The sequence below is a fragment of the Eucalyptus grandis genome, chromosome 7, assembly GCF_016545825.1.
Source record: "Eucalyptus grandis isolate ANBG69807.140 chromosome 7, ASM1654582v1, whole genome shotgun sequence".
Taxonomy (NCBI): domain Eukaryota; kingdom Viridiplantae; phylum Streptophyta; class Magnoliopsida; order Myrtales; family Myrtaceae; genus Eucalyptus; species Eucalyptus grandis.
Genome location: NC_052618.1, coordinates 5441543 through 5457433, shown reverse-complemented (window position 1 = coordinate 5457433; position 15891 = coordinate 5441543). Strand labels below are relative to the sequence as shown.

At 36.5% G+C, this 15891-nt stretch overlaps 2 protein-coding genes across 2 annotated transcripts; both read left to right on the top strand.

Annotated features, from left to right (window-relative positions):
* Nucleotides 1–3650: 3650 nt before the first annotated feature.
* LOC120295449 lies at nucleotides 3651–8672 on the top strand. Its single transcript, XM_039316619.1, has 4 exons — nucleotides 3651–4356; nucleotides 6425–7126; nucleotides 7820–8521; nucleotides 8631–8672. Exons 1-3 carry the CDS (start codon nucleotides 3709–3711, stop codon nucleotides 8153–8155), a joined length of 1686 nt encoding a protein of 561 aa, XP_039172553.1. The 5' UTR covers nucleotides 3651–3708; the 3' UTR covers nucleotides 8156–8521; nucleotides 8631–8672.
* On the top strand, nucleotides 8159–15430 carry LOC120295773 (disease resistance protein RPS2-like). Its single transcript, XM_039317338.1, has 3 exons — nucleotides 8159–8521; nucleotides 8650–9345; nucleotides 14939–15430. Exons 1-3 carry the CDS (start codon nucleotides 8159–8161, stop codon nucleotides 15428–15430), a joined length of 1551 nt encoding a protein of 516 aa, XP_039173272.1.
* Nucleotides 15431–15891: the final 461 nt, after the last annotated feature.

Genomic DNA, 15891 nt, shown 5'->3' with positions numbered 1-15891 from the left:
AATTTAAAAGAAATTGAGTAGCGTACAGGCATTTTATGTTTCGAAATGGCCCATATGTTTGAGTTGAAATTTCTTACTCATTATTTCTCTAGAGATAGTTTTCGTAAAGATGGTTGAACATCTCTTATAATACTTGTACTAAGAATGAATAGGTAATACAAAATACAAACTACCAATGAGGATCTCTAAAAGCTTTGGACTTTCACAAAAAACTTAAAACTCTTAGCAATTTCATACATACGGCTTGGACATTGTATGCAAGTACATTGAAAGCAATTGAAATACACTTGAGAGGAAAGTGAGCAGCAAAGTTCAAGAGGCTAGAGATGAAAGGGGCTTTAAGATGCTCACTTGACTCCATTTGCACTTGCAAGATCTCGGTTATTTTCCAATCAAAGAAAGCTTTACTTTCTCATAATTGCACAAGCAAAAGGAATCTGCGCCATCTCTATCACCAAACTGAGCAAAGATCTCTTGGGTCCAAGGCTTCGAAAATCATCCATTTTAGTTTTACAGGAATCGCAAGACCAAAGTGATCCATTTAGTGACTTCTCTAAGTGTACTGCAATTTCATTGAAGACTTCCATCCATATTGTAACTTAAATAACCGTCTCTAAGTGATTTAACAATTGTTACGTATACTAGCTATTTCATTCTTGGGTTAGGAAAAAAAAGAGCACAAAGTTTATTGGAATATTATGGGAAATTAATGAAATTCAAGAGTTGAGAGATTTTATTTTAAGCTTGGGATTATGAGATACTTATGTAATTATATATGATAGTTATATAAGCATATCCAAATTACCATTTTACCCATTGTCAACAGAATCTATTCAGAATTCCGACTTTTTGTTTTGTCTCGACTAATTCCAATAGCCTTCTCGTCCTAGAGTCATTAGCATTAGTATGGAGATTTTTTGACTCACTTTTTTTGGCTTCATTCTTTTTTCCCTTTCGTTCAACTTAAGGTAGAATTATCATCAATTCTATGAATTCCTAATTTATATCTTGGCACTCATCTATATGTACATCTTGAAAGTTCATGATTGACTCAATGACCAATCCTGTGAGTGAATATTGCAGGTTGCATTTCCTAGCTTGGAGGCATTAAATATTGCTAGCTTGGATAACATCAAGATGATATGGGACAATCAAGTTGCTGCAAATTCTTTCCGTAAGCTAAAATCGCTTTGTGTGGATAGATGCAATAAGCTGGTCAACATTGTTTGTTCTTTCATTCTAAGAAGGCTCTCGAGCTTGGAAAGATTGGATGCAAGAAGATGTGGTTCACTTGAAGTTGTTTTTTTTAACTTGAACCACTGAACCATCTAGATAGAAATCCTATTCCTCTTCCATTAAAAGAGCTTACGGTATCAGAATCACCAAAGCTGAAGTGTGTATGGGATAAGGAACTCCACTGTCAAGTTGAGTTCCAAGGTCTACGTCCTATTAGCGTTTCTAGATGCAAGAGCCTTGCTTGTCTGTTTCCAACCTCAGTAGCCAAAGATCTCATGCAGCTTGAGGTGTTGAAGATCAATGCATGTGGCATTGCAAAAATCATCGAAAAGGAAGATGGACTAGTTCCCAAGTTTGTATTCCCAAAGTTAACCTCTCTTGAGCTTAATTTTCTGAGAGAGTTGAAGTGCCTCTACATTGGAACACATACTTCCCATTGGCCAGCATTGAAGAGCTTGAAGGTGCATGGTTGTGAGAAAGTGGAGATACTTGCATCGCACCTTGAGAATGCGATGACACTTGATAAACAGCCTCTCTTCTTGATAGAAAAAGGTATGACCTAAGATTATTTGTTTTGCTTTGATGGTGAATATTTGAATTGATGACTAAGATCACAGCCAAGTATCTCATACAAGTAGCTCTATACATGAAGATGTAAAAAAATTTACAACTCTCCTTGAATCCATAGTAAAATTACAAGATTGAAACATCATATATTCTTCAAATATTGACCAAAGTTCTTGTCAATGTCCGATGTATCAAATCATACTCGTCTATCCCCCTTAAAAAAAGGCATAAGCTAATTTCGTTCAAATTAGAGAACACACTTGTGCCATCGTAAGATCACCCCCCATGCCATGTGCTTTCAATATTTGTGGTACTCTAATGACTGATGTTATGCTAAAAATTGGAAAGATGGGACATTTTCTTGACATTAAATACAGCATATAAAATGTGATTCGATTGTTTTAGGTACGGAACTAAATTGAAGAGAGGGAAAGATTTGATTAAAATTCCGAATCTATGACAAAGTAATGTGATTATGTCATTGCTATAGGAGCATATCCCTATTTCCCAATAAAGCTCTCAATTTTAAGCTATTTTCCCATGGAAAGACTATTGAAAAATTCCTTGTTGTTTTTAGTCAGAATTTTAGAAAACTTTTCTATATTTATACGAAATACTTCTAGGAAATAAGAAATGATTACTGTGGAGTTTTTTTCCTTCTATTTTGTATTTTACTTTTATTTTCTTTTGTGCAACTGGATAATCTCCCTCTCCCCTCGGCACCCGTCTATATTTACATCTTGGAAGTTCTTGAATTCATAATCTAAAAGAAATTGAGTAGCGTACTGGCATTTTATGTTTTGAAATGGCCCATATGTTTGAGTTGAAATTTCTTACTTTTTATTTCTCTAGAGATAGTTTTCGTAAAGATGGTTGAACATCTCTTATAATACCTGTACTAAGAATGAATAGGTAATACAAAATACAAATTACCAATCAGGATCTCTAAAAGCTTTCGATTTTCACAAAAAAACTTCAATTCTAGCGATTTCATACATACGGCTTGGACATTGTATGCAAGTACATTGAAAGCAATTGAAAATACATCTGAGAGGAAAGTGAGCAGCAAAGTTCAAGAGGCTAGAGATGAAAGGAGCTTTAAGATGCTTACTTGACTCTGTTTGCACTTGCAAGATCTCGATTATTTTCCAATCAAAGAAAGCTTTACTTTCTCATAATTGAACAGGCAAAAGGAATCTGAGCCATCACTATCACCAAACTGAGCAAAGATCTCTTGGGTCCAATGCTTCGGAAATCACCCATTTTAGTTTTATAGGAATTGCAAGACCAAAGTGATCCATTTAGTGACTTCTCTAAGTGTACTGCAATTTCATTGAAGACTTCCATCCATATTGTAACTTAAATAACCGTCTCTGAGTGATTTAACAATTGTTACGTATACTAGCTATTTCATTCTTGGGCTAGGAAATAAAAAGCACAAAGTTTATTGGACTATTATGGGAAATTAATGAAATTCAAGAGTTGGGAGATTTTATTTTAAGCTTGGGATTATGAGATACTAATGTAATTACATATGATAGTTATATAAGCATATCCAAATTATCATTTTACCCATTGTCAATAGAATCTATTCAGAATTCCTACTTTTTATTTTGTCTCGACTAATTCCAATAGCCTTCTCATCCTAGAGTCATCAGCATTAGTATGGAGATTTTTTGACTCACTTTTTCTTTTTACTTCATTTTTTCCCCTTCCGTGCAACTTCCGTGCAACTTAAGGTAGAATTATCAATTCTGTGAATTCCTAATTTATATCTTGGCACTCATCTATATGTACATCTTGAAAGTTCATGATTGACTCAATGACCAATCCCGTGAGTGAATATTGCAGGTTGCATTTCCTAGCTTGGAGGCATTAAATATCGCTAGCTTGGATAACATCGAGATGATATGGGACAATCAAGTTGCCGCAAATTCTTTCCCTAAGCTAAAATCGCTTTGTGTGGATAGATGCAATAAGCTGGTCAACATTGTTTGTTCTTTCATTCTAAGAAGGCTCTCGAGCTTGGAAAGATTGGATGCAAGAAGATGTGGTTCGCTTGAAGTTGTTTTTGAACTTCAACCACTAAACCATCTAGGTAAAAATCCTATTCCTCTTCCATTAAAAGAGCTTACGGTATCAGAACTACCAAAGCTAAAGTGTGTATGGGATAAGGAACTCCACTATCAAGTTGAGTTCCAAGGTCTACGTTCTATTAGTGTTTCTAGATGCGAGAGCCTTGCTTGTCTGTTTCCAACCTCAGTAGCCAAAGATCTCATGCAGCTTGAGGTGTTGAAGATCAATGCATGTGGCATTGCAAAAATCATTGAAAAGGAAGATGGACTAGTTCCCAGGTTTGTATTCCCAAAGTTAACCTCTCTTGAGCTTAATTTTCTGAGAGAGTTGAAGTGCCTCTACATTGGAACACATACTTCCCATTGGCCGGCATTGAAGAGCTTGAAGGTGTATGGTTGTGAGAAAGTGGAGATACTTGCATCGCACCTTGAGAATAAGATGCGACTTGATAAACAACCTCTCTTCTTGATAGAAAAGGTATGACCCAAGATTAGTTGTTTTTCTTTTATGGTGAATATTTGAAGTGATGACTAAGATCACAACCAAGCATCTCATATAAGTAGCTCTATACATGAAGATGTAAAAAAATTTACAACTCTCCTTGAATCCATAGTAAAATTACAAGATTGAAACATCATATACTCTTCAAATATTGACCAAAGTTCTTGTCAATGTCCCATGTATCAAATCATACTCGTCTATACCCTTAAAAAAAGGCATAGGCTAATTTCGTTCAAATTAGATAACACATTTGTGCCATCGTAAGATCACCCACATGCCTTGTGCTTTCAATATTTGTAGTACTTTAATGACTGATGTTATGCTAAAAATGGAAAGATGGGACATTTTCCTTGACATTAAATATAGCATATAAAATGTGATTCGATTGTTTTAGGTACGGAACTAAATTGAAGAGAGGGAAAGATTTGATTAAAATTCGGAATCTATGACAGAGTAATGTGATTATGTCATTGCTATAGGAGCATATCCCTATTTCCCAATTTGCCCATTGTCAAATTCATATATGGTTAGTTCACATTAGACACTGGCCATGCAAAAAATTTGAACTTTTGGGCCAAAATGGGATGTTGAAAGTGTTGTGGTTTGTTTTATTATATACATAGAGATAAGTAATGCTTCCCCTGCTAACCCATTTCTACAAGAGAAACTTTCATGATGGAATAAAACTGGCTCACTATCCAATAAAGCTCTCAATTTTAAGTTATTTTCCCATGGAAAGACTATTGCAAAATTCCTTGTCATTTTTAGTCAGAATTTTAGAAAACTTTTATGTATTTATACGAAATACTTCAAGGAAATAAGAAATGACATTACTGTGGAGATTTTTTTCCTTCTATTTTGTATTTTACTTTTATTTTCTTTTGCGCAAATGGATAATCTCCCTCTCCCCTTGGCACCCGTCTATATTTACATCTTGGAAGTTCTTAAATTCGAAATCTAAAAGAAATTGAGTAGCGTACAGGCATTTTATGTTTTGAAATGGCCCATATGTTTGAGTTGAAATTTCTTACTTTTTATTTCTCTAGAGATAGTTTTCGTAAAGATGGCTAAACATCTCTCACAATACCTGTACTAAGAATGAATAGGTAATACAAAATACAAACTACCAATGAGGATCTCTAAGAGCTTTGGATTTTCACAAAAAACTTAAAACTCTTAGCAATTTCATACATATGGCTTGGACATTGTATGCAAGTACATTGAAAGCAATTGAAAATACATTTGAGAGGAAAGTGAGTAGCAAAGTTCAAGAGGCTAGAGATGAAAGGGGCTTTAAGATGCTCACTTGACTCCGTTTGCACTTGCATGATCTCGATTATTTTCCAATCAAAGAAAGCTTTACTTTCTCATAATTGCACAAGCAAAAGGAATTTGAGCCATCTCTATCGTCAAACTGAGCAAAGATCTCTAGGGTCCAAGGCTTCGGAAATCACCCATTTTAGTTTTACATGTATAGCAAGACCAAAGTGATCCATTCAGTGACTTCTCTAAGTGTACTGCAATTTCATTGAAGAGTTTCATCCATATTGTAAGTTAAATACCATCTCTGAGTGATTTAACAATTGTTACGTATACTAGCTATTTCGTTCTTGGGCTAGGAAATAAAAAGCATAGTTTATTGAACTACTATGGGAAATTAATGAAATTCAAGAGTTGGAGAGATTTTATTTTAAGCTTGGGATTATGAGATGCTAATGTAATTACATATGATAGTTATATAAGCATATCTAAATTACCATTTTACCCATTGTCAACAGAATCTATTCAAAATTCCTACTTTTTGTTTTGTCTCGACTAATTCCAATAGCCTTCTCGTCCTAGAGTCATTAGCATTAGTATGGAGATTTTTTGACTCACTTTTTCTTTTTACTTCATTTTTTCCCCTTCCGTGCAACTTCCGTGCAACTTAAGGTAGAATTATCAATTCTGTGAATTCCTAATTTATATCTTGGCACTCATCTATATGTACATCTTGAAAGTTCATGATTGACTCAATGACCAATCTTGTGAGTGAATATTGCAGGTTGCATTTCCTAGCTTGGAGGCATTAAATATCACTAGCTTGGATAACATCGAGATGATATGGGACAATCAAGTTGCCGCAAATTCTTTCCCTAAGCTAAAATCACTTTGTGTGGATAGATGCAATAAGCTGGTCAACATTGTTTGTTCTTTTATTCTAAGAAGGCTCTCGAGCTTGGAAAGGTTGGATGCAAGAAGATGTGGTTCGCTGGAAGTTGTTTTTGAACTTCAACCACTGAACCAACTAGATAGAAATCCTATTGCTCTTCCATTAAAAGAGCTTACGGTATCAGAATTACCAAAGCTAAAGTGTGTATGGGATAAGGAACTCCACTGTCAAGTTGAGTTCCGAGGTCTATGTTCTATTAGCGTTTCTAGATGCGAGAGCCTTGCTTGTCTATTTCCAACCTCAGTAGCCAAAGATCTCATTCTGCTTGAGGAGTTGAAGATCGATGAATGTGGCATTGCAGAAATCATCGAAAAGGAAGATGGACTAGTTCCCAGGTTTGTATTCCCAAAGTTAACCTCTCTTGAGCTTAATTATCTTAGAGAGTTGAAGTGCCTCTACATTGGAACACATACTTCCGATTGGCCGGCATTGAAGAGCTTGAAGGTGCATGGTTGTGAGAAGGTGGAGATACTTGCATCGCACCTTGAGAATGAGATGCTTCCTGATAAACAACCTCTCTTCTTGATAGAAAAGGTACGACGCAAGATTACTTATTTTGCTTTGATGGTGAATATTTGAAGTGATGATTATGGTCACAACCAAGCATCTCATACAAGTAGCTCTATATAGAAGATGGACACTATACGACTCACCTTCAATCTATGAAAATATTTCAACATCGAAACATCACATGTTCTTCAAGTGCTGATTGAGCATTCTTGTCAGATGTATCCAATGCATTTTTGTTGGTCCCCTTTTAATAAAGGTTTAGGCTAATTCCAATAGTTTAGCTCTCTCCTAAGTGCCATGGAGATGAAAACACATGGCACATGTTGTGATCTTAGTATGGTACAAATGTGTTGTCCAACTTGAATCCTTTAATAATTATTAATGTTTTGCTAAAAACAGAAAGATGTGACATTATTGTTGATATTAATTACTGAAATTGGTGCAACTGTAATTGACGTAGAAGTTATTTTCACAAGGGATTTATCTTTAGAATCATGAATGTAACAAGTAACTTAAGCTCAAATATGGATACAAGTTGAATATAAAGATCATTGATAATGTTTATTTGATGTAGGCACATTTCCTTTTATTGAATCACGTGAGACTAAACATTTTATAAATGTAATTATTGCGCGCAACATGCAAGACTTATATCATAATACATGAATGCTATTTTAACCAATCTGGCTTTAAATTCTGATTTGACTATTTTCTCAGGGCGCATTCCCTAATCTCCAAGAGTTAAAGTTGGATTTATCGAAACGGATGGAGATATGGCATGGGCATTTTCATGATGGAGAATTCTTTTGCAAGCTTAGTTTGCTTAAGCTTCGTCATCTCTCCCAAGAGTCTTCAATATCCACATGTCGTTTCGTTGAGAGTTTAACCAACTTAGAAGAGCTTGTTGTATGTGAATCTTATCTAGAAGACCCAAGTAGCAATGAGGAAGCCATAGAAGGCACGAGTCGTGAGATGAAAGTAATATTACCATTTTCAAGATATATTCGACATCTACAAACTCTAGATGTGTCACATTGTGATGGGTTGTTATAAAAAATGTTCACACCGACAATTGCTGAAAATTTGGTGGCACTCACAAAATTGAGGATAAGTAATTGTAGAATATTGATAGAAGTCATTAGTGATGAGAAAGGTGGGGATGGCCGTGTGGTGGCTTTCAATCAACTGAAGTATATGGAGCTTGATGGGTTGATAGGGTTGAGAAGTTTCAGCTCGGGTGGATACACTTTGATGTTCCCACTCTTGGAAGATATCATTGTGACTAGATGTCCCAACATGAAGTTTTTCTCTCAAGGACCGACGGAGGCATCAAAGTTAAAGAGAGTTCAAGTATCAAAGGAAGCGTGGTTTTGGGCAGGAAACCTCAACATCACCATCCAGAATATGTTTGAAGAAATGGTACGCACTAGTTACCAAATTCCCTGTATTTGGACGGTTTTGATCACTAAATGAATAATAGCTTTTTGCTAGCTAGAAGTTTATGCTTAACGATGCATTTTTTTGATAGGGCACATTTGCTGGAGTAGAGAAAATGCTGCTATCGAGTTCCCGGGTTGATTGGAAAATGGCACAACGAACTTAATCCCATCAAGTTGTATTGGCAACTAAAATCAGTGGTGGTAGATAAATGTCCATCATTTATTAACGCTATTCCATCCAGATTGATGCTTGTCTTAAATAATTTGGGCTATTTGCAAGTGCCTGATTGTAAGTTGCTTGAAGAAATATTTGATTTGGAAAGGCTGGAGGCTGTGGAAAGCACTCGAGTACTGCCTCAGCTATGGGAATTGAACTTGGTCAATCTACCAAAATTAAGGCAACTGTGGAACAGAGATCTTCAAGAATCAATACGCTTTGATTCTTTGGCTACTCTCATCCTTTATAATTGTAGTAACTTGGGACATGCTTTTACTTCATCAATGGCTCAGTGCCTTGCCAATCTTTATCGGATGGAAATAAATGAGTGTGGTCAAATGGAAGAAGTGATTGTAGAGGAAGAAGGGCAGGGAAGCACAATGGATAAGATTACATTCTTGAAGCTTGGGCAGATGAAATTGGAATGGTTGCCCAATTTGGCTTGTTTCCTCTCGACAAAAAATCACACGATGGAATGCTCCAACTTACAAATGCTGAGCATTAACCATTGCCCCAAGATGAGAAGTTTGACTGGGCAATCTCGGATGGATAATGATCATGGCACCCCTGCATTTTTCACTTCCCAGGTCAGTCTTTCAAACAAATGCATCTTTGGCATTTCATTTGGAACATGTTCTCATGGTATTGGACAATGCACGGTATGATGCAAATTTTGTGCTTTGTGCGGGTTTTTATACATAATCTTCTCATATTTAATATGAAGATTAAAAAATTCTAATCCTCAATAAATATTACTATTATATGTACATCTCTATATTCTATTGGAAGTGTTAAGTTGGTGTAAGTTCATGAAATCATATCATGCGCAGCGAGGTTCCTAAAAAAGTGGTCACAAACCATATAAAAACATTTACTTTTTGCAATTCCAATTATAAAGAACTAAATAGCAAACACATAATAGCATCTAAAAATGGCAAAAAAAAATATTAATTATCGCACCTTCATATTTAATTGTGTGGAAGCAAATTAGGGTGCGTTTGGTAACATTTCTATTTAAAAATTGTTCCAAGAAATAGAAATAGAAAAAAGTGTTTCCGTTCCGGAGAACAATTTTTGAACAAAAAAACGCGTTTGGTAAACTTGTTCTGGGAATAAAAATAAACAGAAACATGTTTGGTAAATTTGTATAATTTTATTTTATTTTATTTTATTTATTTTATTTTAATTTTATTTTTTCTATTTTCTTTCTTATTTTTCTTATTTTCTTATTTATTTTTCCTTTTTTTCTTTTTTTCTTCTTCTGGCTAGTCGTCGGCCACGGCCACGGCCGAGGCCAGCAACCGGCCAAAGAAAAAAAGAAAAAGAAGAAAAGAAGAAAAAAAAAAAAGAGAAGAAAAAAGAAGAAAAAAAGTGTTTCTAAATTTTGTTTTAAACAAGAAACAACTTTTTTTTTTTTTTATTTCTGTTCCAGATGTGTTTCGGGAACAAAAAAACAATTTTGGAACAAAACGCACCCAAACGCGTTTTTATTCTTTTTTGTTCCCGGGAACAAAAAAAAAAAAAAAGTGTTTAAAAACAGAAAAAAAAAAAACAATAACAAACGCAGCCTTAGTGTCGTTCTATTTAACATGAAGAAAAGGGAAAAAGAACTTCATAATTGTGAAAGCCAATTTCACAAATTGCTTAACTATTACAGCTCATTATCAATGAGTCGAATTTTTTATTTCTTAATAATCACTTATGCTTGAGCTAGGTCTTGATAATGAAATAAATAAAAATAAAAAGGTCAATATGCATGAAGTGGTTTGCCTTCTCCATTCATAAATCATTCTCCATTCGCTATACTCCAACAACCTATCAAATTACGTACTTGTATTATACAATAAATATTAATTTTGGACTATCATATTGAGCGATAATTAGTGTGATACTGCACACAATCTATGTTTGGCAAGAGAAAATACAGATTGCTTTTTTAAAAAAAGAAATGACAAAAAAAAGGAAAAAAAATAGAATGGAGAAAAGGACAGCTGGATAATAAATAGTAGCAATTCCGTGGGCGGTCGCCGACATTGCAAGTCTTATTTCATAACTAGATGACAATATTTAGTCAATGTCCTAGCTAAGATAAAAATTTTAAAAATCGGAATAAATTATCCAACCAACACCACCACCTCAGTTTCGACCCAAAAAAAAAGCGCCCGATGAGGTCGTCATTTACTGCGTTAAGTCTTCACATTTAGAGAACGAAGTGTTGATTGGTTGATTGATTCTTATTATTATTAATTTTTTATGTAGCTAGGACATTGACTAAATATTGTTCTTTTTTTTAATCAGATGACTAAATATAAAAAATCTCAATCCACCACACTTCCCTTTTCCATCTACGCTTTCTCCTCCATCTCTCTCATCTCTAGCCACATTGAGCCCAACCTTCCCGCCTCCCTCCGCCATCGCCACCGGCGGAGTTGCTAGCGCCGCGTCCAAGGCGACCATTGTCGGGCGTCCAACCCTCTCCGTCGTCTTTGTGGTATGCCCGTTCATGACGCCTCTCGTCCATGGCCGCGTTCAAGCTCCGGCCCTCTCATCCATGGCCACTCTTCCCTGACATCTATTCCTCTGTTTTTTCTTTCGTTGTTTGACCTCGCAGTCCATGGTGCTATCGGGATCTCAAACTGGCCGTCAAGGCTCATGGCCATGGACAAGCTGCGGTCGCTAGATCTATCGAAGAGCCTCCTCACGAGCCATGGACGAGCTAGGCTTGCATCCATGGACGATACCAGATCTGGAGGCATGACTCCAGTCTAGATCTGGAGGGATAACGACCACGAGCAACCGTGACGATGGAGGGGTGGCTCAGCCATGGACGAGGCCGACCACGAGCCAACCGCAGGCGACAATGGAGGGGGCAATGGCAGTCCATAAGCCGTTGTTGCTTGCGACGGGACTTCCAGATCTACAACCATGGCTCCAGCGACAGCGGCTCGTCCATGGCTGCGAGCGATGGTGGTCGACTTCCAGATCTGCAACTCCGTTGCTATGGACGGCCAGATTTTGAGATCTATGGAACGATTAGACGGATAAATCAGAGAAAGCCGGCCATGCTCGGCTTGGACATAGCGGGGGTCAGACTAATCAAGGCGTCGGTGACTCCGCCGTTGGCGACAGCGGAGGAGGGGCGAAGGTCGGGCGGTTGTGGACGAAGGAGGAGGAAGAGAGGGCTAAAGAGAAGATTTTTAATTTTTCTTCGTCGGGAATCAACACCCCGACCGAATCGACGCCGAAATCGCTTCCGCACCGGAGATCCACTTCAACCCGCCATAACCAACAAGCTCCGGTTCGCGTAATCGCTCAGAACCCACGCATGCACGTGCACAAAGAGGAGGCGAGCTTCAAAGAAGCGATTCCGAAGCTTCCAATTCAACCATTGGACAGACCACCCAATCAATCGCCCCAAAAAAAAAGTAGAGGAAGGGGGGCGAGGGGAAGAAAGAAGAGTTATTGTTACTTGACTCCGTAGATTTGGTTCACTTTTTTTTTTCCTCGTTGCGAAAAGGAGGATGAGGGCGAACCGAAATGGCTAAGAGAGAACAATTCTTAAGGGGGGAGGAGTCTAAAACACCAAATACACTTTGTCTAATTTCTTCCTTTTTCTATTTTTTTTTGTTTTTTCCTTTGTCCAGTGAGCGCACCGCAACCGATGGAGGCCAAGGCGGTGGTGTGGTTCACGCATGGAGATGCACCTTCGCGGAGGAAAAAGAGAGAGGGAGCATAGCCATACCAGGAAGAGGAGAGCAGTGCTTTCAAGTGATGGGCCGTTATTGAAGAGAAAGGGGGAGCAAAAATTTAATGGTTCAACTGACAAGTGGGTCCGACGTTGTCACGTGTCAGTCTGCGGATGATTCAATACGAATCCTATGCAGTGTATTTAATGCACCTAATATTTTCCCCGAAACTGAGGCACTTGAAAATGCACGATATCATTTTTTATTACAGATTCCATAAAAGTTTTGTTTTTTTTTTTTCCTGATGGAGGAAATGTTTTTATATTTATTCTACTACTTTTACGCAATTCTTTCTATTGTTTTATGTGAGTAGAATGTTTAATTATAACAAGTATCTACACAGTTGTTTACTTTTTAATTGTAAGAGTTATCACTAATTATTTATTTATAATGTCATTTGCATGTATAAGTTGTTCTATAATACCTAGCCCCACATTCTAAGAATATTTCAAAAAGTCATTATAACACTCAATCAACAATACTAATAAATTTGGGGAAATATGAAAATTGTCATATGATCTTTTGGTAGTGACAAGTTGTGATAGCATTAATTTCATTTTAGTGTCAAATATGAGCTATCTTATAATAATTGATTTCTCCCACATTATCAAATAATTTCAAAGACTCATCAAAATCCTCAATTAAGAATATTGATAGATTTAAGGAAGTGTAGAAAGTCATTCTTTTTTTTTTGGTTACAAGTCGTAATTGCATTAACCATGTTGTAACAAAATGAAAAATATCAATACTTGCTTTTCAATGGACAATTTGTCAGAGGTCATGATGTAGTAAAAAAAAAACACTCTTGATTTTCTCCATACAAACAAAATGCGATCAGCGGGTGCACACCCACTTTTTGCCAAGGGGTGGGTCACTTGGTACGACACAAGATTCTACTTTTATTTTTCCACCTCAAATATGAGTAAATATTATTTGAAGGATGTTAGTAATGGTTCAATGTAAAACTTGTAAATTGACCAAATTGCTTTTGCTGAGATCATAACATTGTGTTATTTATTCAAGTTGTTATGTTACCCATGCCTATTATTTTCCATACATTAAAAAGGAAAAGGTTGTGAACAATTAAAGTTACCATATTTTTTTAATATCCGGTTCGCCATATAAATTTCATGACTCCTCTTTAGTGAATTGTATTAAATAGAAGATTCATAAGTACTGCTCGCAATTTAGTATAAATAAGTAGCAGTGCTCATAGTAAATAGAGGAAATAATGTTGAGCCAAGCATTAGTTTCATCCATTCCTTCTTCAATACATACAATACATTGCTTAAGTTCTTTGCACCTGCTATTCATATCCTTAGTTAACTGGCTCATCATCACCATGCCCTTACTTTTCTCTAATTGTTATGGATGTTAACTGCTATTTAGTATAAATAAGTTCTTTGCACCTGCAAACAAATCTAAAACATAACCAACGGAAATTTTCAGTCTGTATCAATGAATATAAATGTTGCTCCTTTCAATAGTTCTATTGGACTGCCTAGCAAGCTCCCTAAATTTTTTGCCAGTCTTTGTGCTTATTCATTACAAAAATACAACTTGTTACTCCTCCATGACATCAACATTGTTTTGCAGGATTTATATTCTATTCTTCTCCCTCTTTGCCCTCATTTGATTGCGTAGAGAAACAGTTGAGTGAGCTATCATTAATGTTTAGTCAATGGCTCCATTCATGCATCAGCATAAATAGGGGGCTCTCATTTCTTTCTCTCTCTCACTTTTGCATTGTAGGTTTTCGCATAGATATGAGGGCTCTCATTTCTCTCTCTCTCTCTCTCTCTCTCTCTCACTTTTGCATTGTAGGTTTTCTTATGCTTTAGATGCTCTTGCATCCAATTGGAAATAGCCCTCTCCCCCCCCTCCCTCCCTCTCTCTCTCTCTCTCTCGATCGTGACACAAGAGCTACTATAAAAAAATAAAAATAAATAAGGACTAAGGAGGGGGGGATTAGGATGAAGCTGAAAGGTACAAAATGAGAATTTGGGAGACCTGCTTAGTAACCGTTTGAACGAGCCCAAGTTCCATGTGCATAGGGCTTATCTGCCTAATTCTTGGACTTTTAAGTTATCCTTATGATTTGCTGAGTAATCAAGAAAAGTCAACATTGTCTTGTTACTCCAAAATCTACGAACCCTTAATCGTCAATTAAGCCACTCAAAAAGTCGATGCTGAATATACTATTAATTTATAAATGCATTTATAATTTCATGCTTGTTGCAATGCAATATCCTTGGCCTTAGTCATAAGTCAACTTGTACAAAAGCATCAATCAGCCCCTCCCTATTTATGTCACTAACAAAATCTTGACTTCTCATGATTTGTGAGAACGAGGGAAGTCTGGAAATTCCTTCTTTAAGGTCATAACTCAATGCAATCACATTCCTTGTGTCATTTTTTTTTCTCAATATGGCAGGTACAATTTCCTAAACTTTGGTGGATGGATCTCTCCCACATGGACAATTTAAGCAAAATATGGATTGACGGTCCTCAAGAAACTCTGACTTTTGATTGTTTATGGAAAGTGGAGGTTCGGAACTGTAAGAGCCTTGAAAATTTGTTTCCGTATTGGGTGGCTACGAGCTTAACCCAACTCGACAAACTTCAAGTCGAGTCTTGTGAGATCGAGGAAATAATTGCTAGTGGGGATGACACTCCACGCTCCAATACTACTACAGATCTTTTCCCAAAACTAAACTCTTTGGTGTTACATGACATGCCGCGACTTAGGAGCTTCTGTCCTAACTTGCCCACTTTGAATTGGCCATTATTGGAGGAATTACGAGTGACTCACTGTGACGAGCTGAATATGTTATCCTTTGTGGCATCCATGAACAGTTGGGCTCATAGAGATGATCAACATGACCTTTCAGATCAAGAAGCACACTCTTCATTTGAGAGGGTATGATTATAGTTACTCTCCCTTAGTTTCTACTTTGCTCCTTAAAGCAGTCACTAATATCATATCCATTGCATATCATGCCATGTTATAATGTTATAGAAAACACGATCTCCCTTACCTATTAGTTTGTCGACAACATTCAGATATTTCTAATATCTTACGTATACTTTCATTTGTGGACATGCATAAGTTATTCCATTACCTAGAGTTACACAAATATTTACAGTATTCTATTGACAACAAAATATATTCCTAATCTAACCTAAAGGTGCTCCTTGGGAACATCAATAAGAATTTGACAAGAGGTCCTCTCCATTATTGACACGTGTTGCTCATTTAAACTTTTCTTCTCTATTTCATCTTCTACAAGCACTAAAAAAATCAATTCAAACAATTTTTTTTCAAAACAAAAATAACATCAGTACCTTAATGTAGTATTTTCTACTGTATTTTTTAATACACTGATG

Coding starts and splice junctions, on each gene's coding strand:
- LOC120295449 (XM_039316619.1), top strand. CDS start 3,709: ATGATATGGGACAATCAAGTTGCCGCAAATTCTTTCCCTAAGCTAAAA. Junction 4,357..6,424: donor CTCTCTTCTTGATAGAAAAG/GTATGACCCAAG, acceptor TGAATATTGCAG/GTTGCATTTCCTAGCTTGGA. Junction 7,127..7,819: donor CTCTCTTCTTGATAGAAAAG/GTACGACGCAAG, acceptor CTATTTTCTCAG/GGCGCATTCCCTAATCTCCA.
- LOC120295773 (XM_039317338.1), top strand. CDS start 8,159: ATGTTCACACCGACAATTGCTGAAAATTTGGTGGCACTCACAAAATTG. Junction 8,522..8,649: donor AGAATATGTTTGAAGAAATG/GTACGCACTAGT, acceptor TTGCTGGAGTAG/AGAAAATGCTGCTATCGAGT. Junction 9,346..14,938: donor CTGCATTTTTCACTTCCCAG/GTCAGTCTTTCA, acceptor TCAATATGGCAG/GTACAATTTCCTAAACTTTG.